This window comes from Bos grunniens, chromosome 6 (assembly GCF_055505025.1).
Source record: "Bos grunniens cultivar Pamir isolate PY7600 chromosome 6, Bosgru_T2T1.0, whole genome shotgun sequence".
Classification (NCBI taxonomy): domain Eukaryota; kingdom Metazoa; phylum Chordata; class Mammalia; order Artiodactyla; family Bovidae; genus Bos; species Bos grunniens.
Genome location: NC_141170.1, coordinates 654,461 through 682,191, shown reverse-complemented (window position 1 = coordinate 682,191; position 27,731 = coordinate 654,461). Strand labels below are relative to the sequence as shown.

The following is a 27,731-nucleotide window of genomic DNA, read 5'->3' as shown; positions in this document are numbered from 1 at the left end:
AGGAGGTGCGCCCTGCCTTCACCAGGCCAAGACGGCCTCAGCCGCTTCCGAGCCCTCTTTGGCCAGCGTGATGTGGCCCCCGAGTTCTAACCCTTAACCTCCCAGGGCACCATTCCTGCTGATGGTCAGCAGGCAGGGCTGCACAGCAGCCCCCATTCCTGCTCGGGAGGAGGCGCTTCAGATGCCACGAAGGACCCCAGGGGGACCCCTAGTATCGGGGGTTGCTTAGGGATGCCATGAGGCTGAGGGTGCCCTGGGGCAGGACACGATCACGTGAGTGCAGTTCTCCGGCGCTCCGGGGCCCACCCTGAACTAACAGCTAGGCGGCAGACACCACCCACAGGGTCCGACGTGCTGCCGCCGCACCCGAAAGGAAAAGTAGAAACGCCTTTACTGGCGAGTCTTACGTTTACAGTTTATTAGCTAATCAACATCAACATGCAAAAATAAGCGCTGAGTACAAACCTCTACCATACGGTTTCGTGTAAACTACAACAGTTCGTCTGATTTGAAAAGTCATTGGTGGTTACTTCAACTGAACTACTGGCTTCTGTAATGAATAGTGTTTAGAGCTAGAGTCACTGAGCCGTCGGCAAGGCCTCTGCAGACACCGGTCCAGTGGGTTTCCACGAGATACATTCTCAGGCAGGAGATGAGGCGGCGCGAGGGACGTGACCCTGAACCCACACGGCTGAACGCGGCCTCTCGGGTGCGGCTCCGGGCAGGCAGCGGTCCTGGAGGCCAGCGCCACCTGCAGCCGTTGTGCCCGCATTTTGGCAGCAGCTCTACAGAGAAGTGACAGGGTCCCTCGTGGCACCAACTCACCACAGGTCGGTCTGGCGTGGCCACCACTGCTCCGGGGCCATGGCCAAGGGCCAGTCCGCCCCGGGGCGGGGCGGGGGGGTTCCTTGTTAGCAGAAGGGAAGGGACTGTGAGAACACAGGGAAGGAATCAGTTCCTGTGGTGAAAGGTTCCAGCCTCCCTCCGCATGGTCAGTCTGTAAAGAAGTTTCTCTGAAAGGTGAAAGCACTTCAGAAGCGTCAACAGCTGACATGTTTCAAAATCGAGTGCACGCTTGTTAAATCTTTCCTCCTCTCTTCCCAGGAGTGTTGTCGTTGCTCACTGATCTTTGGTCGCAGAAACAGAAAGGCAGGTAGGCAGGGGCCTGAGGCCGCTCGGCGTGGCGGCCGCCTACATGATGTACACCTTCTCAGCCTGGGAGAAGTGGAAGACCTCTTTGGTTCTTGGGCAGACGACCTTATCATCCTGCCGGATAGAGAGCAGGGACTAAAAAGAAAGACCAGGCGCATTAAGAAGGGCCAATCCAGTTTACATCAAGGTTTCTTATGAGAAACCCACAGAACCGACTCTCAGGAAACAAATCGCTTCATCTCACTAAAGTCACTTTCTGCAGGTACCCCTGCCAAGAAGTCCTGAGCTTTCTCCACTGCCCCCAACCTGCCTTGCAGACAGATCAGGCACCAACCCGCGGGGCGCTCTGCCCTGGCCCCGCCCCACACGTGACCCCGCCCCCTCCGCACAGGCCCTGCCCCCCGGCCCTCACGTTGTAGCCGTAGACGTAGCCGTTGGGCAGCATCATGGGCGGGTTGTTCTCGTTCATGACATCTCCCGAGATCTTGCAGACGAGGCGCGAGTTGGCGCAGTGCGCCATGGGTAGGGGCTGCGCCAGCTTGTTCAGCGAGCGGCTGCATACCGGGCAGTCAGGGCTCCGCGAGCTGCCGTCCTCCTTGTAGCACTGCCTGCGCACGGGTTAAGGAGGGTGGGCCAGCCGAGGTCCCAGGATCCCGAGCACCCCACGGAGGCTACTGAGCGTTATGGTCCCTGTCTGGGCACGGGAGCCCTCCTGGCACTGTCTCAACACTGGGGCTGCAATGCAATTAAAGCAGGGGCTGGGGGCTGGGGGCACTGCACAAGCTTCAAGGACAGGGACTAACTGGTGAGGAGCGGGGTCTGGACACCAGCCCCGCACTAGGAGGGGCACGTGGGGAGCACTCCCCGAGAGCAGGATACGGGGTCTTTATGGCCGAGAGGCCGGCCTGCAGGGTGAGGGTGAACACTGAGCTGTTTCCCAGCTGGTGCAGCCGGTAGTTGTCGTACCGGAACTGCTGGATCAGCATCCGCCACCGCGCCGGGTCCAGCAGGTCCTGGAAGAAGCGGGGCAGAGTCGTGATAACAGGAAACAAGCTCGAAGTCTCTTCCCTGCAGACGCAAGATGAGAGCCACCCCGCTCAGCCACGCGCCGGCGCCCAGAGGACAGCCTCGACTTCCGCCTGCTGCCAGGCCACCGCTGACTCCCTTTCTGGGACACCGACTCGTTCTGAGCCTACGCTGATGCTCTGGAGTGTGTGTCCTGTGGCCCGGAGACAAGTCAAGGACTCGGGGCTGGAAGGAAAGCCACTCACTGAGCAAGGTCCAGAACCTCTTGCTAAGAGCATTAAGGTTTGCAAGGAGAAGCCTTATTCCAGGGAACAGCTTATTAGAATAGAAAGTTAAATCTGGCTCATGTTGGTCCCTAAAACCACCTAGGTTTAGACTCAAGAAGGGGTGAGGGCAGGAAGGGAGGGAAAGGCAGCCAAGCAAGGGCACAGTCAAAGGTTCTGTGAGCTCCTCAGAGCCCTGGCATAGGGCGCACATCACACTTCCAACATTTAAAAAATGATTTTTAACATTTCTTTCATCCAACAGTCCATGGTGAAGGAGGACCACCCCTAGGGGCTGCCACACCCAGCACCAGCTGTGAGCCCTGCAGTCTCTGCTGCTGCTGCTGCTAAGTCGCTTCAGTCGTGTCTGACTCTGTGCGACCCCATAGACAGCAGCCCACCACGCTCCCCCGTCCCTGGGATTCTCCAGGCAAGAACACCGGAGTGGGTTGCCATTTCCTTCTCCAGTGCATGAAAGTGAAAGGTGAAAGTGAAGTCGCTCAGTCGTGTCTGACTCTTAGCGACCCCATGGACTGCAGCCTACCAGGCTCCTCCGTCCATGGGATTTTCCAGGCAAGAGTACTGGAGTGGGGTGCCATTGCCTTCTCCGAGTCTCTGCTACAGCCCCTCTCAAAACAAAGTACTTTTGTTCATTCCCACTGTGACCCATCTGGACACGTCTGACCTCTTGCCACAAGGGACGAAGGCATCACTCCCTTAATGAGGCGGCTCCAGCACGTGTCAGGAGTGTCTGGTCCCCTGCTCCTGCTTCCAGGACAACCGTCCCAACTCTGTTTCTGAGCTTCCTGTACCTGAGACCCCCCACCTGTCATGGGGGGGTCATGGCACTCCTGTCATCCAGGTCTCTTTGGTGCTACTTAACCTGCCAGACCAGCTTTTTTGGACTATAAAGAAAGCTGAGCATGGAAGAGCTGATGCTTTTGAACTGTGGTGTTGGAGAAGACTCTTGAGAGTCCCTTGGACTGCAAGGAGATCCAACCAGTCCATCCTAAAGGAAATCAGTCCTGAATATTCACTGGAAGGACTGATGCTGAAGCTGAAACTCCAATACTTTGGCCATCTGATATGAAGAGCTGACTCATTGGAAAAGACCCTGATGCTGGGAAAGACTGAAGGTAGGAGGCGAAGGGAACAACAGAGGATGACATGGTTGGATGGCATCACCAACTCGATGAACGTGAGTCTGAGCAAGCTCTGGGAGTTGGTGATGGACAGGGAGGCCTGGCGTGCTGCAGTCCATGGGGTCGCAGAGTAAGACATGACTGAGTGACTGAACTGAACCTGCCAGACCAACCTGAACAGCCAAAGACTGTTGTGTCCCAGTTAGTGGAGAACTCTGCCCAGGGGAGGGGACGCCTGCCCTGGGGTCTGTTCCGAGGCTCGGTCCCTCTGGCTCCAACAGCAGCGATGACATTGCTGCCTGGCTCTTTACAGCTGCTGTGAGGCCTCACCAAGGAGTGAAGGGACGTGCTCCACACCCTCCTGAGCTGTTGTGAGGCCTCACCAAGGAGTGAAGGGACGTGCTCCACACCCTCCTGAGCTGCTGTGAGGCCTCACCAAGGAGTGAAGGGACGTGCTCCACACCCTCCTGAGCTGGGCACCTCACCCCCAAGGGCAGCCAGCCTTTGCTACACTTTGAAGAGAAAACGCTATGAGTTAAAATCTGAGTTTAGACCTGAAGATCTTTGTGACCTGCTGATTTATTATATTCCCAAACACCACAGAAAGTGTGAATTCAGTTGGGAAGAAGCTTCCAGCAGCTTTCAAAGGACCTGCAGGCACTTTGGGCGGTGGGGGCTGGGTCTGCCCAGAGGCTGCCACACAACACTGAGGGGCAGCGGGGCTGCAGGGCAACACTCGGCCTTGGACAGAGGCCAGCTTCACGGCCCAGAGGACACAGTGGGTCCAGCACCCAAGGGTTTTACCCTCTGCCCACAAGTACACCGCTGAAACACTGAGGCCCACAGTGACGGCCGGGAGAGGCCCTCTGGGAGGGGATGAGGTCATGGGCAGGGGCTCACAAATGGGATTACTGTCCTTCTAAGAAGAGCCCCAGAGAGCTCCCGACCCTCCCACTGTGGGAGGACCCAGCAGAAGTGACCCAGGCTGGCACCTGACCTTGGACTTCCAGCCTCTCGAACCCTGAGCAGTCCACCCTGCTGCTCACAGCCCTGGTCTGTGGTGTGCTGTTGCAGCCGCCAGGAGAGGTTAGCAGAGGACGGCTACCAGGCGTGGACGCTGTGGCGACAAGCACCTGGACCCGGGGGTGGGCTCCACCACACGGAGCAGCAGCTAGACCAACAGAACGGGCCCTCAGAGTGAGGGTTCAGGAAGAGAAGGGAATGGCAGAGCACACCCCAGCCTCCACAGAGAAATCTAAGAGCTGTGCACCAGCACCATCAAGGCCACTGTGATGAGACCTCAGACCCGCGAGGACCGAGGTACTGGGAACTGGAGCGAAGGCTCCTGGTACAAAGGGTGGCAACCTGGCAGAGCTGTGCTTGTGGACGGGGGCTGTGGGTGGTGAGTCTAGCATCCAGCTGAAGCTGTCTCTGTGCAGAGTGGGGAAGGTGTGGCTTGGCTTCTCTTGGGTGTTTATCCTGGGGGTGGGGGGATGAGGGGAGATGAGCCCAGTGATCCTGACGCAGGGAAGAGAACAGAGCAGGAACAAACGAGGTCAGCAAAGACGCCAGCAGAACCATGCAGAGGCCAGGCCTGTCTAGCCTTGACCGGGCCTCCAGAGGAGTGAGCAGGCACTGGGAACTGCCCTTTCCAGCACAAGTGCTTTAGGAGCCATTCTGATCAAAGATTTTGCCAGCAAAACGGGAACAAGGTGGGAAAAAATGCCTAGGTGGTGTGCGGGCCATGCTGGTCAGTGGCAGTGACTGCAGGCCCAGCCCAACCCTAAGCCCGGGGCACGCAGTACCTTGTAGGGGGAGATGTGTGTGTCCGGCGGGAAGGCCAGCATGCCCATGACCTGGCGGACCTCGTCCAGCTGGCTCCCCTCAGCCTGGCTGAAGTGCTTCCTCGCGTGTCTGGAAAGGCAAGCGCAGCCTGGAGACGTCTGCATTCCCACCGCCCCCACCCAGGCACCAGCTGCGCCTGCCCACACCTAGCCCGGGAAGGGCCCAGAAGCCTGCCCCGCACATTGGGGGGTCCTACCTCACTGCATCCAGCCTCTTGTTCTGCCGGATGAGCTCAATGAACTCCTGGATCCTCAGGCTAAACTCCAGGCAGCTCTGAGGGTGAAGACAAGATAAGGACCAGCTTAGCCAGGCCCACCTGAAGCCACGTCCCGGCTCGAGGCCGCACACACTGCTACAGAAGCTCGGCATTGCCGGGGAGGCAGGGCTGCTGCTGAAATCCTAATTTCAACCTGCCGCCAACACTTGCTGGGTCCTGACAGGCCATGGCCCGGCCCCACCCCACATCTCTCAGGGCCAGGCCAGGGAGGGCCGGGCGGACATGGGGCGAGGAGCAGCAGGGGTGCTCCCAAGCTGCAGCTGGCTGCACGGACGCAACAGCCTGGTCAGCAGACTCAGCACAGTGCCCTCGCCACTCCCTCCTACCCACAGGCCTCCTCTTTCCAGCCCCGGGCCACACCAAGGGCTCCGGGGGGACAGAGCCCCGCATGAGGACCCTCTCACAGTGTGGGCCACGGCGAACCTAGGAATGAGCCAGCTCAGAGGCCCTGGGTGGGCGGGGCCTCAGCACGTGGCCAGGACCGGGCGAAGATGCCAGAGGTGGGCAAGCAGGTCAGGGCCGGCTCCTGGAAGAGCCCAGGATGTGCCGCGGGTGCGAGGGCCCTGGGGCTGGGGCTGCTGTGCTGGGAAGCGGCTGTGGCCCAGCTCCATCTGGGAGGCATCTGTCCCGAGGCTCTACAGGAGACCCGGGGGGATGCTAATACGGCCGCATCAGTGGGGTAGCTTGAAAGGAGCCAAGTGAACTTTGAAACCTTAGCAATATCAACCCAATTTGGGCTAAAACTCCTGCAGCTAGGGGTAGAGGACAAACAGGCAAAATTAACTTTTGTGACCTAAGATAAAAAACCTGGATTATTTTACCAAAAAACTAAGACTATAACATCTTCAGCATGGCTTCAGAAAACACTCAGTGTTTCCAACCAGAAAGAGTACGTGGAGTACACAGCACGGAGGCCAAGCTCAGGACTTCCGCTGTCGTGCCCACAGTGCCCAGGCCCTGACACGAGGCCCTGCCTCGTGCCTGCTGCTTCCACAAGTCTGCCAACCTCATGACTTGCTCCCCGCCCCCCAGCCTGGCGTACACACTGCGTTCTGGGGAAGGGCCTGGGCTGGAGGGACCCTGGGAGGACACCCTCCACGAGCCCCCAGCCTGGCCCCAGGCACACCAAGTGGAGCGCAGGCTGACCTGACTGCAGACCGTGCTGCCCGGTGTCAGGGGCACAGCAGAGGTGCAGAACCACTCACCTGGTACCCACACGTCCACTCCGCAGGGCTCAGAGAAGGTGGTCTGCCTCCCTGCCCAAGCCCCCCTTCCCACACTCTGTGCAGGGCACTGCGCCCTGGGCAGCTATCTGTCCTGACCCCAAATGGGTGGGGCAGGGCGAGGGTGGCGTGGCAGGCGCCACATGAACCAGTGAAGAAAAACCCGGCCCCTTTCAGAGGCCGGACGGGCAAGGCTGAGCCGGGGACGGAGGGGAGGGCGCTGCCTGCCTCCAGGGAACGATGACCACTTCCATCTGGGGCTCCCGGTCGCGGGGCATTACCAGTAAACCCTAGGGCAGCTCTATAAAACCCACCCATGGAAATGTGTCTCCTTATTTATGGTGGGTCTTTGCTCTCCAAGTTAACCCTCAGACAGTCCCGAGGGCGGACACACGCAGGTGTCCAGACTGGACAAGGACTGCTACCATCTGGTGAGCATATCACACACGACCTGAGAAGCTCTGCGCGCTCCCGTTCACAGCCCCACTGAGGCTGCAAACACAGCACGCACGCTGCCCCTGCCGGCCTGATGTGTCCAGAAACCCGCCTCAGCTCACTACTTTGGAGGTATTTTCAACGACGGGAAATGCAGGTCTCAAAGCTTCTTTGCCCGTCTAGAGCCTCAGCACAGATCTGAGGGACCCCTGGCATCTGGCATGGGCCCCCTGACCCCCCGCCCCCAGCCTGCACATGTGATCAAGTACCGGCGCTCACGTGTGCCCACAAGGGGACAAGCTGGACAGAGCATGCACACCGGCTTGTGTTCAGCGGAACTCTGTACTGAACGCGTTCTGGTGCCCTCTCAGCTTCTGGACGCGCTTCTGGACAGCTATTTATGTTCCCTCCGGGTACGTGGCGAGACCACAGGAGCGTGCCCTGGTGGGCTCGCCCCGCCAGCCCACCCCCTGGCAGGCAGGTGCAAGGCTCCCCGCTGCAACCCGACCCCCGTGGCGTGCCTGGCCAAGCAGCAGTGTTCTCGGGGAGGGAGCAGGGCTTGCAGAAACCGCCTGTTGCACCGGAGGCCTGTTTTCCTTCTGCCCTGGTTCCCGCCGAGCGCACAGCCGTGGGGGTGGAGCAGAGCGCGGGCGCGTGTTACATACCAATTCTGGCTTTCCTTTTATGGTTTCCATACCAAGATCCTCACTCTCTTTAGGGGAGCCACTGGCCACTCTACTTTTCCGTCCCGTCTTCGCGTCGTGCTCGCTTTGGCGGCCCTGAGTGGCAGAGAGTGTCACCCTTGGCTGGTGACTATGTGCACACGACAAGCTCAACGGGGCGGGGTTAAAGGCACTCGGTTTAGAACACAGTTTTTCTAATGGAGGCAGGAAAGGTTAATACAATCAAGCATTTCTGCAAGCCCTAAGGCGTTGACACCTTTCAGGAATCAAGTTTAAATTCTGCAATTTATGTTAAAGTGTCTATTTTTTAAGCTGCTTCTGGGTCTTAAGAAAGGCTGTATTCGAGAATATCCCAGTCTGGAACTCTGCACCCTCACAGGCGGGCACCCACTCACTCCTCGCAGGGTGCCTTCCTAAGTCAGTGAGTGGGTGGGTAGGAGCTGGGCCCACCCGCTCCCATCCCCGGCAGCACATGCGTGGTCCACACCATGTGCCTTCAGAGCTTCACTCAGCATCTGTCCAAACCACAATGCAGAGTGCCCTTCGGAGGATTTCCCCCAAAACCCAACACCACCCTCTTATGTAACAGCCCCAAACCCACACCAAACCCAACAAGCCCCCGTTATGCATCCACACAACTCCGAAACAACAGGCTCTGGGGCAGGTGGCGCTGCCCCTCCCGGCTCTGCAAGCTCTGCCCAGGCACGCCCTGCCCCCTCCAGGAGCCCTGCCAGGTAGAGCCCCGCCCCTCCGGGAGCCCCGCCCCAGCAGCCCGCGCACCTTCATCTTGCGCAGCCGGGACTTGTTGTCATGGCACCAGGCCAGGCAGGTGGCGGTCTCGCGCCTCTCCAGGGACTCCTCCACCTCTTTGGCAGTCAGGAACATCTCGATGTTCACTAAGTCCTGCAGTGAAGGGAGCCCTGGCTCAGAGTACTGGACCCCGGGCCCGCCCAAGGCTGGACACGGCGCCCGGCAGTTGGCATCCCGGCCTCCTCTCATGCGAACACCCTATCCGGTGCTGGGACACCCCGCCGCAGGCCGGGTCTGCACAGCACGCAGACCTGGGGACAGCCCAGGTCCTGCCAGAACCTGGGGCCCCACCAGCTCTCACAGGGCCAACATATGGAGAGCCCGGTGGTCCATACTCTCAATTTCTATGGGTTTTACTCTGCAGATTGATTTCAAGTTTAGGCTTTTGAGAAGGGGCAGCTGGGGGGCTGCACGTCTCTCGCCTCTGTGGTCTGCTTCTCTCCCACCCTGAGGAGTGCAATCTGTGCAGGCCAGCCCAGTGCCGCTGAGCTGGAGGATCCCAGCAGAGCCAGGGACCCAGAGGAGCAAACCCACCCACTCAAGTTCACACCTGCGAAGTCGAGGGGGCGCTATGGTGCCAGGAAGTGTGTGTGGGGGGGGCGGGGACAGGAAGCTTGGGGCCCAAGCAAGAGGTTGGAGTAGCCAGCGAGAAGGACCTCCCTGGCCACACTGGGCAGGTAATGGACGTTCCGAAATGACAAATGAGGGGTCGCTGGGAGAAAATTTCAGAAAGTGAGTTTCTCTTCCCTCAGGAGCAGATTGAGGAGGCCATTTTCTGTTAGCAGGTGGAGAGATATTCAGCACACAACAGCCCTGGAGCTCTCGTGTCTCCAGAGCCTCCACCTAGGCCTCGCGGCCATCTGGACCACAGAGCACGGGACAGGACACCGCCTCGCCCGCGCTCTCTTGGCCAAGGCAGGCCACGCAGAGCAGCTCGGAGCTCGCCACGGAGGTTCCGTGTGCAGCACCATAGCCACGTCAAGCTCCGCGCGGGAGCTGTGCTGCAGAAGGACGCAGAGCCCTACTGGTGGCCACAGCACGAGGAAGGGATGCCTGCTCTACTTCAAGAGAAAGTCAGTGGAGGCACATGGCGAACGATGTTGCCGTGAAACCAAGCACTCACAGCAAAATCAACAAGAGGCTCCACCAGCAGCCCCGGGAGGGACAGTGGCAGATGCTGGCTGGAGCCTGCAAGACGCGCCCCCAACTGCCCCAGCCTGACCCCTCCTCGGCTCCATGTCCTGACTGCCAGACAGCAGGACACGGTCAAAGAGGGCTGGAGCGTGGCCGAGCCAGCACCGGACTCCAAGGCTTCCCGCCACAGCCCGTGCTCTGTGCCCAGCTGCTCCCCCGGCTTCCCCCTGAGCGTGGGGCTCAGGTGAGGAAGTGCCCTGTGGTTGTCCAGCCAGGACTCACTAATCCAGCCCTTGGCTCGCTGCCCTCCCTACAGAGGGAGCCGTGTTCTGGTGCTGCTTCCTTGGCCGTCTCTGCACAGTCTTCTTTTTCCAGAATGTTTTCCGCTAGGCCACGGCTAGGCTGTCAGATGACACGCTGTCTTCCTTCTCTCCTGTGTCCCGTCCTTTCCAGGCCTTTTCTAACTCGCAGGCGGTGGCCTCTCCTACCCACCCCCAGAGTCTAGCCTTTCCAAGTCTCTCCCTTTCCTGTGGACAGTCCTCTGATGACTATGGACCCTGGGTTGTGGGAGCCACGGTAAAAATGTTAAACCAGTCAGCCGAAAGTGAGCCACGGCAAGAAAGCACCACCCACAGCCCCCTCCTGGGAGGCGCCACCATGGAGGTGGCTAACACGGGGCCACGGCTGACTCCACCAGGCTTCCTGCCCGCCACAGCCACCAGTGTGGCCCGTGCGCCCTTCCGTCTTCACTGTGTCTTTGGATGAGAAGGAGCCCCAGCGCTACAGCCTGTTCCTGGGAGGCCTCGGCCACCCCAAGGCCAGGACGATGCCCTCCTGTGTCTGCTTCAGAAAGAGAGCTGCGTTTCTGTGCTCAGTGTGAGGCTGGGGGCTCCACGGGAAACCCCTTCTGGGACTGGCTCCTAGACGTTCACACCAACTGACCTTCTTCTGAGGCCCCTGCCCGCCCCCCACTGCCCCTCTGCAGACAGGTGACCACCAGCCCCTGCCCGCCCACCGCTGCCCCTCTGCAGACAGGTGAACACCGGCCCCTGCCCACCCGCGCACTGCCCCTCTCTGCACCTCTGCAGACAGGTGACCCCCAGCCCCTGCCCGCCCCCCCACTGCCCCTCTCTGTGCCTCTGCAGACAGCTCACCTTCACCACATCTGATCTGGCTTCACGCTTCTCCCCCACGGAGCACACCCAGGGGCCAGGAGGCACAGGGAGCTTGGGCCTCGCCAGCCAGCACGGGTGGGTGAGCCTGGCCACGCCCTTGCAGGTGCAGGGGAGGGCGCAGGAGTGAAGCCTGACAGACGGACAGGCTGTGCGGAGGTGAGGCAGGGAGAGCCTGTGGTGAGGCGGAAGCTGGCATGGTGGGCTAGGGATCGGGCGCCGGGGACCACTGGGCACCAAGCTGAGACTGGCAACTCTGTCATCCACAGCAGGAGCCTGGGCCTGGGCACACCCAGGCCCGGGGCTGGGGTGCAAGTGGGAGGACGCCCACCCCTAACCCCCCACGAGTGTATCAGCCACGTTGGAGGAAAGGCCTGGAGCTGTAACTAGGTGAGGACACGGAGCCCGTGGGAAGCAGCTAGACCCGGGGCTGGGGTGCAAGTGGGAGGACGCCCACCCCTAACCCCCCACGAGTGTATCAGCCACGTCGGAGGAAAGGCCTGGAGCTGTAACTAGGTGAGGACACGGAGCCCGTGGGAAGCAGCTGGGCCGGGCACGCTGCTGGGGACCCCAGGTACCTCCTGGGACGGGAGCAGGGTCACACACTGGGGTCTGGAGCCACAAGGGCCGAGCCCTGTCAGCCCCGAGCAAGAACCACGCACACTGGGTGGGGATGGATTGTGGTGGGGGCCGGGGGGCCTGAGGACACGGGGCGAGGAGACTCAGGCCGGGGGTCCCAAGTGCAGCAGAGGAGCTGGCTGGGGCAGGACCCGGGATGCAGAGACAAGGACACCGCCCTCAACAGAGGAGCTCCCGCCAGAAGCTCCAGTCATGGGAAGTGGGCACATGGGGCCGGCCATGCACTCCTGCCAGGCATGCCTGACTGCTATGCCCGCCGCAGTGAAGGTTGCCCCCGGGACACTGGAGTACCGCTGCCCCCAGCCAGCGGCCTGAAGGCTGGAGCACAGCACAGGTGGACCCGCAGAGGCCAGCGCAGGCCACGGACAGCCCGATCACCACCGCACACAGCCTGGGGCATTGAGCGCTTCCACACCTGCAGCCTGGGGCCACCACAAAGGGACTGACGCAAAGCACACCCAGCCCAGAGAGAGGCTCACACACGAGGAGCGGGCACAGGAAGTCTCTGGCTTGGGGTGGCAGGTGCGACCCCGTCCATACCCCTGTTACTCCAAGTCATCACACGAGGGAGGGGCTGCCCGGCTCAGGACACGGTGAGGGTCCCGTCCGTGCCCACCTCGATGCCGCTCTGGCGTGCCAGCTTCACAGCCGTGTTGTAGTAGCCACAGCGCAGCAGGTGCTCCACCATCATGCGGTCCATGCGCTTCCTCTTCCACACGCTGGCCGCCGCTGGCTGGTCACTGCTGTGCTCCTTGAGGTGCTCAATCCGGCGCTTGCACAGCTTGGCGCTCTCATCCTCCGCCTGGATGGACTCCACCGCCTGTGCCAGTCACAAGCGCTCAGGATCTCCGGCTGCCCAATGGACCGCCCAAGGGACTGCCACTGGACTCCCACCTGGACCGCCCACCGGACTCCCACCTGGACCACCCACCAGACTTCCACCGGACTCCCACCCGGCCCACCCACCTAGACCGCCTACCCGGACCACAGAAGGCTGGGCAGCAGGCCCCTGGGCCACACAGGAGGGGAGGGGAGGAGCTACTGTTTCCAAGGCGAAGGTAGGGTCTGTCCTTCCCCACAGGGATGTTACTTTCTGTTTTAGGTACTCAAGGTGCACTGCCCGAGGCAGAGAACTTTACATATGTCCAGCTTCCCGGTTAATGAGCCCACCTTGTCGTTATAACCTGAGTTTCATCTTTTGTGATACTTTCTCTAAAGGCTATTTAGCTCAGAATTACGATGGCCAAGCGGCAGTGTTCTATACCCGCTAACCACACAGCAGCCACTGGCGACCACCTCAAGTGTGGCTGTGGGACCCTGGCACCGGGTCCGTGACTTTTCCATGGGAACGTCAGTGGCACCGGAGGCTGGTGGCTACGCACTGGACACCATGTGCGGAGTCCTGGTCAGCCCTTGGCTGCTTCCAGCACATTCCACCGTCAAGAAGTCGGCTGTCACGGTATTTGCTGTTCCTTGAAAAAGGGACTCTCCTCTACCTGCTTTTTTAGGTTCTTCAGTCTCACTGAGTGAAAATCCCAGGTAGGCTCGTTTGCATTTATTGTGTTGAGGTCTCTGAGCTGCGGACCGTCAGTGAAAACCTCCCGGTCCCTCTCCCTGCACTCGGGGCCCACGGCAAGCTCTGCCCCACTCGCCAATCTCTTGCCCTCTTTTCATCTCTGTGCTGTATCCCAGGTAATTTCCTCAGGCCCACCTTCCAGCTCTTTAACTCTCCTTTTAGCTGGATCTGATTGTTAAATGTTAAAATATTTGTTTTAAATAAAATCTGAGTTTTTCATTTATCTTTCTTTTCTTGAATTTTTACTTGGTTGTTTTTAACTTCAAATCACTTTCACTTTCTACCCCCTGCAGATATCTCCAAGCTGTTTTTTCATCCTTTAAACACAGTGAAGTGTGATATCTGCTAGTTTCTACCTCTGAAGTCTGTGCGGATCTCCTATTCCTGCTGAGTCTCCGTCATGGTGTCCTGTGTACCTGTCACCTCCCACTGTGCTGGCTACTGTCACAGAACAACCTGATGCTCAGATGGAAGGCAGCCTCCACCGGAGGCCGGAGGTAGCAGCTGCTGGGACCACGCCTACCAGACGCAGGCTGGGGGCGGAGTCATGGCGCACAGTGTGCGGCTGTGACCCCGGGCGCCAACGCCTGCTGGGCAAGCCGCTTCTAGGCTCCCTCACCAGAGGTGCAGCGTTCTTGCCATCAGACCCCTGCTCTTAACAGCCCGAGGCCTGGGCCAGGGAGGCCCTTGGTGGGGGCTCTCCCGAGGCAGCAGGGATCCCTCACCTTCTGCCCCACCCAACCCCAGACCGCGTGTTCTCCAAACCTGATGATTCCTGTGTCATGAACTCCTGATACTTGTGATAAAATGTTTTCAAATATCTTATCTCACTTTGGGGGTATATCTACCATCCTCAGAAACAAGAAAGCCAACGTGCTGTTTTGAGGTGAAATGGTAGAAATAATAAACCTGCTCCCATCCTGGGCCCAGGACACGTGGCGGCAGGAACCGGGAGGGGGGTCGGGAAGCCAGCCTGGCGGCGGCAGAGGCCAGAGCAAAACAGGGGGGACCACCCTCCGCCACAGCTCCCCCCCAGGGCAGCTGGGGAAGGGGGCACCCGCGGGTGCTGGCAGCTGGGGGCAGGGCAGGCGGCGCGGCCCGGGAGAGCACTGACCTTCCTCTTGAGGACGCTGAGCTTCTCCACCACACCGTCCAGGAGGCTGACCACAGAGTCCACGGCTGGACAGCCGCTCAGCGTCTTCTCCAGCTCAGCTACCACCATGGTGACGTGGCTCGTCTCGCGGTCGATGTTCTTCTGCGCAGCGCGGAAGCGCTTGTTCAGTGTCTCGTAGGGCACCTGCGGGAGACGGAAAGCCGCTGCGTCCGCGCCCCCAGCGGGCAGGGCGCTTCTGTCTCCTCTAAAACCTGCCTGAGCCCACAAAAGGCCCATGTGAGCGAGGGTCACCCATGTTCCCAGGCAAGGACACAAAGGCTGACATGCGCCCAACCCACGTGAGACGCAGGGCAGCCTCCACTCTCCCCAGAAACCTCCCTGTGCTGGAGAACAGAAGCGCCCCTAAGTTCATCTAGAACAACACAAAGTTAAGGAAAAGACCAAAAAGCAGAGCCATGCTGGGGGCGGGAAAGCCCACAACGACCCTGTGCTGGCCCCGGGGCAGCGACCAGGACGCTGATGAGGCCAGGAGCACAGACAGGAAGCAGCCCCTTGGACGCGGTGGTCAGGAAAGCGGAGGCAGGAGAGGACGGGCAGATCGACTCTCAGAGGACGCCCATTCCCCAGAACACAGGACGGCAGGCAACCCACGAAGCGCCACTGAAGTCACCGCGCCCTGGGGACTCCAAGAGGGACTCCCCACCAAGAGCGGGGCTCCCCGCCGGCACACGCTGCTCACAGGGTGGGTCTCCGCGGAGCTGTGCAGCGGCTGCCCCAAACCCGTCCTGCCCCGGGCAAGGACCGCTCGCGGGGGCCCTGCTGGCGGCCCGGACACTCAGGAGGAACCAATCCTGAGCCAGGCGCTGTGCTGGGCAGGCAGGAGATGGGGCCTAACCCAGAGCCCGGGCTTCCCAGGAGCAGAGATCCCCGGGGTGACGGCGGGGCCTGGCCAGGAGACTGGGAGACCCGGGAAGGCCACCACCCGCATGCCCCGGCTGCCACTCCCACTCAGCGTGGAAACACGGCTGCCCATACCTCGGCTCTCACCAGCGGGAAGCTAAGCCAACCCACCGGGCCTCGGGCTCCCTGATGACTGTGGGCGGGGTGGTGGCTCTCAAAACACAACTGAGCTACGAGCGCAGGCCCAGCGGACACGGGTGACGGCCTGACAGGCCGTTCAGGCCCCTGCTAGCGCTGGACGGCACGGCCTCACGCAGACCACTGCCTGGTCCCCTGGTCCACCCCGCACACTGCCACCCCTATGGACCCAGTACTTCTGTAAGCAAAGTGGAGGCTCCTGAGGGGCCCACTCTCAGGTGACCACTCGCAGCACCGTGCACCAGCACCCAACACAGAACCAGGCTCGAGGCAGATGAGCAACCAGTGACTCAGCCCCTCGGTGGAGGGTGTGCCCCGCCTCCAGATGCGATTTCTGGAGGGGGCAGGCACACCTGGCCTCCAACCACTGCCTGTGGGAGACCAGACTTGGCGGGCGGGGGGGCGGGGGGGGCATCTGCAAGGGGACAAGCGGCAGGCAGAGCCCCCAAGACCACACGACGCCCGCACTAGGGAAGACGCCTCAGGGCGCTGAGCGGCCTAGGATCTGCGACCCAGCCCCGCCAAGCAGCCTGCGTGGTAAGAGCATGCGAGACACCGTGGGGGCGCAGGGCAGGGGCTGGCGGGGGCGTCACTGACGACAGCAAACCCCCTTCGAGAACCCGGGCAGTCTGTTAAACCCAAGTGGCAGTGCTGGCTCCACTGCGTGACAGAGTGAGCACTCGGCTGCAGGGACCCCCGCCCTGCCTGCTGTGCCCCAGGGACCCCACCAAGCAGCTGTGCCCCAGGGACCCCTGCCGGGCAATGTGCCCCAGGGATCCCACCCAGCAGCTGTGCCCCAGGGACCACCCTCCCCCCACCCCGGCACTCAAGGGCCACACACGCCCGGTGCTGAGTGCTCCAGTCCCCCTTCTGCCACCCAGGCCTCCCACGGACCCAGCCTCCCTCCCCGTCACCCCTTCACAAGCTCCTGGAACCCATGTCCTTTCCGGGACACCAGGCCACCCAGGCTTTGCCTCTCCCACTGTCCCCAACTGTCCTGTCATCAACAGCTCCACAGGCGCCTTCCTGAAGGGCTTTTGCCAAAAGAAGGGATAGAATTTCAGAAATGCTGCAGACTAAACCACTCTAAAGTATCACTGAGAACAAGGCAAAACTGAGATGCTTTCAGAACGGCGAGACTTCAGGCTTAGCTGCCAAATCCTCTGGCAGGAGAATTACTCATAGACAGTCCTGGTGCAGATGACAAAAAAATCATGGAGACGCAAGAGATAGCAGTGAGGATGGAAACCAGGGAAGAGCCAGACCCAAGAGGAGGCGCCGCTCGACACGCGCCCAGACTCTGGGAGGAGGTGCTGCTCCTCGACACGCTCCCAGCAGGACAGGCAGCAGAGACGGGATGAGCAACATTCAACTTTAGAACTTCCGTGAAACCAAAGAAACCACCATCAGAGGGAAAAGGCAACCTAGGAACAGGAGGAAATTGTGAACCACAGGACCTGGCTGCGTGAGGAGCCTGACGACCCCCATGACAGACAGACAAGAACAGACTGAAAAACAGGCAAAGGACCGGAACTGACACTTCTCTGAAGCAGACAGACACCGCCCCGACATGTGAGCACGGGCGCTCAGCCCCTCCGCTGTCGGGGCAACGCCCCCGCAAGCCTCCCAGAGTGCGCACACCTGGGACCTGTGGAGGGACAGTGCTGGGGGCGTGCAGGTCCCCCCTGCCCTGGGTCCCTCCTCCAGGACTGGGAGGAACACGTGTGCTGTGGCACGCCATCAGATCATCGGAAGCTGACGAGAGGGGGAGCTGAGCTCCGTGCACGACAGCCCTGCTGGACACTCAGGAACGATGAAGACGGTCACCTGGTTTTTATCACAGTAAAAAAGATTCTGAATGATTTTGTTAACATACGGACAGTGGTGCCTGATTCAAAGCACTGGTCCAGGGAGGCTCGGAGACCAAGGAGAGGTGGACCTGGTGGGAACCCACAGGCACAGTCTGTATGGCCAACCAAGGAGGCAGGGCAATTCAGGGCAGAGGACCAACCACATCCGCAGCAGAGGCACCGGGATGGACCCTACATGCAGAGGGCCAACCTGCGCCTCATACAATCTGCAGATTCCCTGGAAAGGGACCGCAGGTGAAAACGTGGACGCTAAAACTGTAAGGTGCCCAGTGGGAATACACAGGGTGAGACTTCCTGGCCCTCAGGGAAAGCTCTCCTGCAGGGATACAGACAGCACCAACTGTAAAAGAAATCAACTAGTCAGTCTTTATCCAAACCAGGATGCCTGCCTTTCGAAAGACAATTTAAGAATAAGGACAATTTACAGTAAGCTGCATCGCTTTCTATTTTACAAATTTCTGACGTATAATTCAGACACCATAAAATTGACCTTTGTAACTCAAGTATACAGCCCAGCGGTGTTTACTATGATCGCCAAGGCCGTGCAACCATCAACACCATCTACTTTCAGAACATTCTCATCACCCCAAAACAGAAACTCCTGCCTACAGAATTCTTGCTCCCAGTCAAGGAACCAGCCAGGGATCTCCCGTCTACCTGAACGGACCTGCCTGTGCTGGACACTTCGTATCAATGTAACACATAATATCCTCTGTGGCCCTTCATGTCTGGCCTTTTAACCGAGCGACATGTTTCCAGGGTTCAGTCTGATACAGCGTGCGCGTCACTCCTTTTCACGGCTGAATGGTGTTCCCTTATGGGACCCACATTCGTGTCTGTACTGGTAGAGAGATGGACACTGAGGCTGCGTCCACTTTCAGAGAGATGCCTGCACAGGTTTTGTATGGGCATGTTCGCATTTCTCTCAGAGGGGAACTGCTGGGTCATACGATAACTGTTTAACCGGATGGCTTTCCTCAGCGGTCACACCATTTTACACTCCTTTAGCAAGGACCAGGATTTTGGTTTCTCCACATCCTCATCCAACAAGCCTACTGTCCATCCTTGTGATCAGTCACTCCGTGGGTATAAAGTGGAGCCTCACTGCGGTCTCACGGTTTCACTGACAACGGTGCCTGTCAGCCATTTGTCTCTCTCTTCAGAAGAGTCTCCTCATAACCATCTGCTCGTTTTTGCAGCTTGTTTGTGTTATTGAACTGTAAGAGTTGTTTATATATTTTGGATACTAAAGCCTTAGAACTTATTTGCAAATATTTTCCTTCTGTAAGTAGTCTTTTTACTTCTTTAAACAGCATCCTTTGAAGAACAAGCTTTTTCTGTTTGATGAAATTCAATTTATCATCATTTAACTGTAAACAAAATTGTTTCCTCCGTTTCCCTTTCACCGTTCATTTCTAGGGTGGGAAACGAACACCATCTGTACTTGCCGGTCTCGTGTCCTGAGGCTGCTCGGAACCAGACCATCATCCTGAGACTGCTCTGAACCCGACCATCATCCTGAAGCTGCTCTGAACCAGACCATCATCCTGAGGCTGCTCTGAACCAGACCATCATCCTGAGGCTGCTCTGAACCAGACCATCATCCTGAGGCTGCTCTGAACCAGACCATCATCCTGAGGCTGCTCTGAACCAGACCATCATCCTGAGGCTGCTCTGAACCATCAGTTCCTGTAGGTCTGCGTGTGCGCTGCGCACGTGTCTTCCTTAGGACCTTCCATGTACACGATCATTTCATCTGCAAACTGTCACTTCTTTTCCAATCTGATTGCCTGCTATTTATTTTTCTTGCCTAAGCCCCAGTGAGAATCTCCAGGGCAACACTGAATGGAAATGGTGAGTGGCATCCTTGTCTTTTTGCTGACCTTTCCGCGTTTCACCACAGCGTGTGATGACGTCTGTAATTTTCTCAGAGACGCTCTTTATCAGGTTGAGGACGTTCTCCTCTATTCCTAGCTGGTTCACGGTCTTTATCATGAAACGCTGATGGGTTTGTTAGTCTGTGTCTGTTGAGATGATCATGTGGTTTTGTCCTTTATACTTTCAGGGTGGCAATGCACTGGCTTCCGCATGTTGAACCAACCTCGCATTCCTGGGGTGAACCCCGCTTCGTTACGGCACATGACCCTTTCCATGTGTTGTCAGATCCAGTCTGCAGGCACTGCTGAGGAGCTCAGCACCTATACTCATTCATAAGACTGGTGCGGTTTTCTCGTGGTCTGTCTGTCTGGTTCTGGTATCAGGGTAAAACTGACCTCATTAAGCTGAACAGTGTTCCTCTCCCATATTTTGGTTCTCTGTGAGGGAGCAATGCTACTTCTTCTTTAAACACTTAACAGAATTCACCAGAGAAGCCATCAGGTCCTGAGTTTTTCTTTATGGGATTTTTTTTAAATCTCTTTACTTGTTACAGACTATTCAGTCATCATTTTCACAAAAGAGCAATTTTATGACTCAACTCCACACATTCTTCCTTCTACATTTTTGTATTCCTTCTACATGTATTCTACGCTTGTATTCCTAGTCCAACACTCAATAAGGAAGAGAGTCTTGGAGCTTTCTCATCAACTGGAACCAGCTCTTTATGGTTCACATGTGGTGGGTTTTTTTTTTAAGGTTTGTCATTTGCTTTTGAATTCTGGTTTCGGGACTTTCTGGTGGTCCAGTGGCCAAGACTCTGCGCTCCCAATGCAGGGGGCTCAGGTGTGACCCCTGGTCAGAGAACGAGATCCCACATGCCTCAACTAAAGCTCCCCTGTGCTAAAACTATGACCCAGTGCACCCAAAACAAAAATAAGAAAAAAAAAATTCTAGTTTTACCTTATCTAGTTATACCAAAGATTTAAACCTGTATTAATCAAATCTACTTAATGTTTCCTTGGTAACGTGCAGCGATACAGCTTTTAAGATTACAGGATTTCCCCACTTAATTAGCTGATGTTAAACTATTTCCTTCAGCACCTCCTTGACCTTCAGTGGCTCACAGAAAGTAACCCTGCCTGTTTTCGTGACTGAAACAGATCCTGGCAAACACCCTCCGCTGAGACCTGCAAGAAACCTCTGTAACTCCCGTCCAGCTCTACAGCCACCCTCCCACACAGTCATCTGCTTCAGGATGTGTTGCTTCAAACCTTCTCCAGGGTTTGCTGTGGGTTTCCTCATCGTATTTGCTGACAAAGAAGTGCATTTTCGTTTGTCATCATGTTTTCAGCCACTTTCGCAAGCACAGGAAGGAAGCATTTTGCCAATGGCACAGGCCTTTTATCTTTCACAAGAACCTCAGAGGAGGTTTCTACACATTTATCACAAAGCTAACGGAATCCTCTGAAATTCTGGGCTGCACCCTAAACACAGCAGATGCCCCTCCCTGTCCTGGGCTGACCTCCCCCCGCACAGCACACCCCTGCAGAGGCTCGTGAAGGACAGAAGGGCTGAAAATCCCTCTTTCTAAGCCCCCTTCTTAGGAAGATGACGTTTCTGGTCCCCGCCTGTGGGCATGGGGCGAGATGGACCAAGCTGGAGGAGGGACGGGCATCGCCGGCACCTCTGTGCTCCCTGTCTCAGCTCGACCGGAGTCCGAAGTCTCTCCACGCCGCTGGTCCGCCTCAGCACGGGCAGCAAGCACAGGGACAGGGGAAGGGCTTTGCACAAGTCAACAGCAGCAAAGACTCTGAGGCCCCTAGTGCTGGCATGTCCTGTAGCAGTGGGGAGGCCACGGCGGCTCAGTGTCCGAAGGGGTAGGGGAGCAGGTGGGAGGGGGAGTGGGGAGGGCAGATGGGGGAGGAGGGGGGAGAAGTGGGGGCAGTGGGGGAGGGGAGTGGGGAAGCGGAGATGGGGGAGGAGGAGATGGGGGAGGAGGAGGTGGGGGAGGGGAGATGGGGAAGAGAAGGGGAGGGAGTGGGAGAGGAGGAGGGGGGAGGAGGGGGAGGGGAGGGGAGATGGGAGAAAGGGGGGCAGTGGGGGAGGGGAGATGGGGGAGGGGAGGGGGCCGGGGGAAGCTGGAAGGAGGGGGAAGGGGGTCAAGTCACTGCTGGCCAGGGGCCACTCTAACAGCCCTGGAAAGTGAAAGTGTCAGTCGCTCGGTTGTGTCTGACTGCGACCCCATGGGCTGTAGCCCACCAGGCTCCTCCGTCCGTGGGATTCTCCAGGCTAGCACACTGGAGTGGGCTGCCATTTCCTCCTCCAGGGGGCCTTCCCTGGTCTCCAGGACCGCAGGCCAATTCTTCACCACCCGAGCCACACTGGACTTCAGTCCAAGTGAGGTGGGAGCAGCCCAGCGGCTGTGCGGGGCACAGCGGAGCTGGGACAGCGAGGGCCGCCCCGCAGCCCAGGGAGCCAGGGCGAGAGGCGGCCAGAGTGCGAGTCTGTCCTGCAGGCAGAGTGAGGAGGGGCAAGCTGGGAGAACGGGAGTCCAGGAGGGCTCCACGGTGTAGCCCTAGGTCTGACTCAGCCAAGTCTCCCCACCGGGACTAGGACGATGGGGAGTGGGTCTGGGGAGGCGGCGGGCATGGGAACAAGTTTAGACCCCCAGCTGCTAAGAAGCTGGACAGACCAAGACGGGACATCTGACCGGCTCCAGGCCACCGCTCTGGGGCTGGAAGGGGTCCCGCTGGGAGTCAGGGCACACAAGGGGGTGCTCAGAGAGGGTCACCAAGGCCACGAGCGGCCCCGATTGGGGGGTGAGGTACGGCCGGGAGCCTGGGAGAGCCAGGTGCGGCCGCGCTGTGGGAGCCAGTTGGGGCCGGATTCGGAGGAGGGGCCCAGGGCAGGAGGCAAGGTGAGCAGCAGACCCTGTCAAGGGTGCACCTGGAGGCCCTGGCCAGAGCCCTGCTGGGCAGCGACTGGGCAGGGCCAGCCTGGAAGCCAATGGCTCACGAGGCCGGGTGGTGGCCCTCTCACGGGGCCTGAGAGGCTGCCCACTCGTCACCCAGAAGGTCCCAGCGCACACCTCTGGGCCAGGGCCAGGGCCGTGAGCAGACCCTCCTCCCCGTCAGCTGACCCTTCAGAGAGGAGAGGGGTGCGGTCAGAAAGGACCCCCACGGCCTCACATCCAGACCGCTGCTCTCAACAACAAGCAGACGCCAACACCCGCGGGGCCCCTCGCACAGAGGGGAGGCCCACCCGCAACAGCGGCCCCAGTGCCCGCCTCCCTCAGGCCAGGCGCCATCCCAGACACGGCCCCTCCCAGAGGACCAGGGGCCCAAGAAGAGTCTGACAGAAAAAGCACCAGACGCTGAGTGAAGACAGAAAGAAGAAACCAGGGCGAGGCCAGGGCCACGGGGCCACGTCCTGGCGGCAACGCACGGGCCCAGCCGCTGCTGAGGCGTCCGGACGCCCGCTCCGACGGGCAGGGCCCAGGTAGAGCCATGGGCCGAGGTGCGGAGGGGGCCGGGGCCCGGGAGCGGTCTGCTCGGATGGGGCCGGTGACCCGCTGAGAAGGGGCAGCTCGCCCACAAGGGCAGGCCGCGGCTGAGAGAGGAAAGCGGCAGGGGTGAAGGCTGGGTCTCTGGTCCGTGAGGTCCCTGGGCAGCCAGGGCCCCTCTACTCAGCGTGACACGTCCCAGAGTCAGAGAGAGAGACAGTTACTAAAGGATCTCTTTAAATGAACAGACTGAGGTATCTCTTTAGCGGCTGAGCAGTCACTGCTCGGCAACACTCAGTTGTTAAGTGACAGCTTGCAGTGACCGAAACAGTGAACAGCTCTCCTTTTCCAAAGAGTCTGAACGACGTGCACCTGAGAATAACCGACCGCCCGGGGAAGCTGCTTGGCAGGCGCAGGCGGCGTCAGACTCCGCCCTGGGCCTTTTCTGCCCAGGTCCCCACGCCGTCTCTTCCCTGCCCCAGGCACGCAGTGCCCCTGCCCTCTGCAGGGCTTCAGGGACGCCTGGAGCCGCCTGCTCCAGCTGGACCACAAGCCTTCAGGGTCAGGCCTGCCAAGATTTCAACTCAGCCCACGTAGCTCCTCTCCAAACCGGCCAGCCCGCCCCAAGGGCCCTCCTCCCCGCCGGGCCTCCCTGAACCCCAGGTCCCCAACTCGAGGCCTCCTCCACCCAGCGGGTGATGGGGACGACCCGACGGGGCTCCACCTGGCCCTCCGCACGGCCACCCAAACAGCGCGCACCGCGACGGAGGCACCTGTGGGGATTCGCCTCCCAGGTGCGGCCCTGAGTGTGGCCCGGCTGTGTTCTGAGCCTCACTAGAGCACAGAGGTGACGATCTCGGTGGGCACGGTCATGACAGAGCTGCCCGAAGTCTGGGGCCTGCAGCGCATGGCAGCGGCAGGGCCCTCGGCTAGCACTGCCCGGGGCTAGGCTCCGACTCCAACAGCTACACAGGAAACTGGAGACCAGAAAGCTCTCTTTCCCAGACTTGAATCTGTTTAAAATACAGCGACACTTAAAGCACAGCCAGCCTGCAGAGCACCTTCCGGTCAGGCTGCATCTCTGTGGGAGGGCCTGGGACAGAGGCCGTGCCATCGGGTCTCCTCCATGACATCCCACGTTCCCAGCGTCAGCAAGCGACGCAGCGATGTCAAGCCGGGAGGCCGTGCAGGGTGGGCGCGGGGCTTCAGAGAGGGCCTTCCAGCGAGCACTTGGTCTGCGGGCTCTGGGAGGCCAAGGCTGGGCCGGGGGCGCTCTCAGGTGAGAGCAGACAGCGTCTGCAGGTGTGACGAGGCTGGACCCGCGAACGGGAGGGCAACCGCGCTGCAAGTGTCTGCGGGATAGGCGGTCACTCTGTGATCACAGAACCTAAAGTAAAAAGCTCCCGGCTGGTGCTAGTGGTAAAGAACTTGCCTGCTAATGCCGGAGATCGAAGAGATGCACATTTGATCCCTGGGTCAGGAAGACCCCCTGGAGGAGGGAACAGTAATCTACTCCAGTATCCTTCCCTGGAGAACCCCGCAGACAGAGGAGCCTGGAAGGCTACAGTCCATAGGATCGCACAGAGTTGGACACGACTGAAGCGACTTAGCTCACACGCAAAGAAAAAGGAGGTAAGGACCCAGCCCGCCGCCACCATGCCCTCATCACCAAAGCCCTGTGCTTTGCGCCACTGGCACCTCTCAAACCTGAGACCACACGGATCCCCAAATCCAGCTGAGACCAAGTTTGGAAAACTGAACTGAAACTTATAACTTTAGGCATATACTTGGCATGCAAAATACAAAGCCAGGATTTGAAATTGCAGATAAGTACTTGGTCAACAAAACTGTCACCACGCTAAAAGTAGAAAACTTAAATACTTCTGTGGAGAATTAAAAGACACAGGCAAACCCGTCCCCAGATAGAGTGAGGGGCGACGTGCCGAGCAGGGGGTGTTGGGAGAGGGTGCTGATGCGGGGGACCCCTGGCCAAGGCGCCCAGACGAGGCTCCACGTGCCCGGGGGTGGGCCCAGGGGGACCCACGGGAGGAGTGAGGTGCAGGGCCAGTCTCCCACAACCAACGCCACGTCCCTGATCCTGGCTGAGCGGACCCCGCTGATCCATGGGATGACAGACAGGCCTCTATAAAATACGATTTTCCTTCAGCTATCTGAAGGGAAAAAACAGAAGTAAAAACCTCAAAACTGAATGGGACAGTCAGCAAAATAACTTGGAGAATAAACACAAATTGATTGCTTTCATAATCAGAAAACACTTCCAAAGACAAATTAAAACAGGGTTTCCGGTTCACAGGTTTCCACTCCTCCTTCCCTGAGGCCCGGGGGCATGACCCACAGCCTGACACCCGACAGCACTCCAGGGAACTTCCCCAGCCAGGCCAGGGCCCAGGTGCGTCCCCAGCACCCGCTGCAGGGAGAATGCCTTCCCCACAGCAAGGGCGTCCAGGCCAGCGGCTCTCACCTGGCGGGGTGGAGGCCAGGGCTGCTGCTGGGCCTCCTGCAGCCCCCACTGCAGAGACGCGCCCCAGCGTCCCCAGGCCTGGGGTCGGGGAGGAGGGCAGGTCAGAGGGCGCCAGCAGCCTCAACCCAGGCCGCGTCCCACCGCCCCCCACCTCCACCCCCTGCCTGTCTGAAGGAGGCTTGCCCGCGGCGTGCTCGTCCCCACTGCCTGCGGGAGGACCTGCCTTCGCGCTGGAGAAGCACGGCCTTCCAGCACCGGCCTCAGCCCCCACGCACCTCTGCACCCCGCTCAAGATGAGACTATCAGAGCTCCGGAGGCAACCGCTCTCCTGTGCTCTGTCTACTTCCCAGCCAAGCAGCCCTTGTGCCCAGTGAAACTTCCTCATCACCCAGCGGGAACTAGTCCTGAGAAAGGTTTACCAGCAGTGACACGTGTGTCAAGAGGAGAGGAATTATTCTGCAGGATCTAAACAATCTGTAAGGGAAAAATGGACAGAGTACCTTGTGAAAATTCTACTTTCCAAAATCATTCCAACAAGGAACTGAAACGCTTTGACCTAGCAGGCTCAAGGTGCCACTAGAGCGTTTCTCTGCCTCTAAGAACGTCGGCACGCCTCCTCTGCGCCTGTGCACTCAGTCGACTGCAGCTCACCAGGCTCCTCCGTCCATGGGACTCTCCAGGCAAGAACACTGGAGGTGCGTTGCCACTGCCTCCTCCAGGGGATCCTCCTGACCCAGGGATCGAACCCACGTCTCCTGTGTTGCCTGCATTGGTAGGTGAATTCTTTACCACTGAGCCACCTGGGAAGCCTGCATGACTGCTTTAGTCAAAGTCTATTTAATAAGTTTGGAACTCAAACTGCGTTCATGATTATGAAATGAGAGAGGAGGACTTGGAGGAGACATCCTTCCTGTCTGGTGTTTGCCACCTTCTCATGTCTCAACTTTCTCGTCTGTCAGTCGAACGGCAGGCCTGACGGGGTCTGAGTGAGATAATGGGTCAGCAGTTAAGGGCTCCCTACTCACACTTTGTTTTTTTTTTGGTGGAGGGGGTGGGACACTTAGTCGGGTGCCTGGGGCAGCAGAGAACCCTGGCCTCTGAGTTGCAGGGTCTTGCCCTAGTTGCGTGTAAAAACACCACCCCCTACAAGCAGGGTCCAGCAAACAGCCCTCTGGTTCACGCCAGCGATGCAGGGCTTCCCTCCCTCCCTTCCCGTCAGGGCTCAAGGAGTTAAGGACTGTGGCAGTACCTCCCCCAAGCCAGAGCCCGCACGGCACCCTGAGCGGGGTAAACAATCTCAAAGGGTTGAGGACCCTCCCCAGGTCTCCCGAGAAGTGAAAAGAGCTCATGGCAATCTTGCCACATCGCACCCACCACCTGTCACCGTTTTGGTGGACAGGGAAGCTGGGCCCTCCAGGAGCAGAGACGCTACCTGACCCCCAGGGAAAGGAACTCAGACTCACACAGGCTCAGCCGCAGCTCTCCTGGGAATGTTACAACCTTGACGGTTGAAGGAATTTACTCCCAGGTGTTTCATTGCAGCCAATCACCACTGAACCCTCTAGTAACGAGGTAAGAACTACGAGGGTCCCTCTCCCAGGAACAGCGATTGCACTGCAGTCTCAGTCGACTTGCCCAAGTAACTATCCAAGGTCACGCAACTGGCGACCGAGCGGTAAGGGCTGTATTTCAGGTTTGGTGACGCCCCGCAAATGGGCTCCCATTGGGTCGTGAGGCCTCTCCTCACAGGTCCCTAATGAGAGGCTGGAAGCCATCCGTCAACACCGTCTGACAGAAGCTTCCGGGACGAAAGCTGGACACAACCGCCGGCTATGGTCTCTCTCTAGCTGGGTGCCCCCGACCCCACACCCCCGAGACCCCCGCCTCCAAAGCAACCAGCCTGCCTACGGCCAGAACGGTCCCTGATGAGATTCGCGTTCTTTTCAGGACGAAGGGGCCACCATCGGGCTCCAGTGGGCGAAGTGGGGCGCCAGGGAGACGCGCTCCCTGCCCTGTCACGGGGGCAGGCGGGGGCATAGACGGCCACACGCCGCACCCGCCCGGCCAGCAGGTCCCCGGCCCCCGGAGGGCACGGCTTCCAGCCCCCAGGCCTCCGGGGAGCCCGGGACCCAGACAGCACCGCACCCAGGCCCCAGACCCCGGGCAGCCCGGCCCCCAGAGCCCGGCCCCCAAGCCCTCGGCCCCTGCCCGGCGCCCCAGGCCGCGCCCCGGCCTCGGCCCCGCCCCGCCCCCACCCCCCACCCCCGCGCCCGGTCGCCGCCCAGCCCGCGGCCCCTGACAGGCGCGGGAGCGCCGCGGCCGCAGACCCCACCTTGAGGGTCGGGTACTCCTGCACCTTCAGGGTCATGGAAAGCTGAGCGGCGGACTCCTGCACCGCCATCTTGGATC

The 27,731-nt window shown here is 59.4% G+C and overlaps 1 protein-coding gene and 1 long non-coding RNA gene across 14 annotated transcripts; one reads left to right on the top strand and one right to left on the bottom strand.

The window, feature by feature from the left end:
* Positions 1–389: 389 nt before the first annotated feature.
* MAEA (macrophage erythroblast attacher, E3 ubiquitin ligase) lies at positions 390–27,731 on the bottom strand. Of its 12 annotated transcripts, XM_086404471.1 has the most exons (11): positions 27,655–27,731; positions 25,742–25,796; positions 14,492–14,674; positions 12,418–12,621; positions 8,827–8,949; positions 8,029–8,142; positions 5,625–5,701; positions 5,389–5,497; positions 2,032–2,165; positions 1,565–1,760; positions 390–1,287 (listed from the first exon to the last, which is right to left on the bottom strand). In XM_086404471.1, the coding sequence occupies exons 3-11, from the start codon at positions 14,597–14,599 to the stop codon at positions 1,192–1,194; spliced, it is 1,161 nt and encodes a 386-aa protein (XP_086260597.1). In that variant the 5' UTR covers positions 14,600–14,674; positions 25,742–25,796; positions 27,655–27,731; the 3' UTR covers positions 390–1,191. The 12 variants fall into 12 exon arrangements, 7 of the variants coding, with proteins under 7 accessions (XP_086260597.1, XP_086260595.1, XP_086260598.1 ...); XR_015165059.1 differs by lacking the exon at positions 25,742–25,796 and having other exon boundaries at positions 2,032–2,220; positions 7,633–8,142; XR_015165058.1 differs by lacking the exon at positions 25,742–25,796 and having other exon boundaries at positions 7,633–8,142.
* LOC147370147 (uncharacterized) lies at positions 8,948–14,202 on the top strand. 2 transcript variants are annotated; one of them, XR_015165062.1, is made up of 2 exons: positions 8,948–10,234; positions 11,432–14,202. It is a non-coding gene; the product is annotated as an uncharacterized LOC147370147 (long non-coding RNA). The 2 variants fall into 2 exon arrangements; XR_015165061.1 differs by having other exon boundaries at positions 8,948–11,321.

Bases quoted from the DNA above. Each gene is read 5' to 3' on its own strand.
- MAEA (XM_086404469.1), bottom strand. From the start codon at position 27,723: ATGGCGGTGCAGGAGTCCGCCGCTCAGCTTTCCATGACCCTGAAGGTG. The intron at 8,950-12,417 runs GTGGGCACGGAC...CCTTCACTGCAG, and splicing joins CACGCCAGAGCGGCATCGAG to GACTTAGTGAACATCGAGAT. The intron at 1,288-1,564 runs GTGAGGGCCGGG...CTTTCTTTTTAG, and splicing joins GCTACGTCTACGGCTACAAC to TCCCTGCTCTCTATCCGGCA.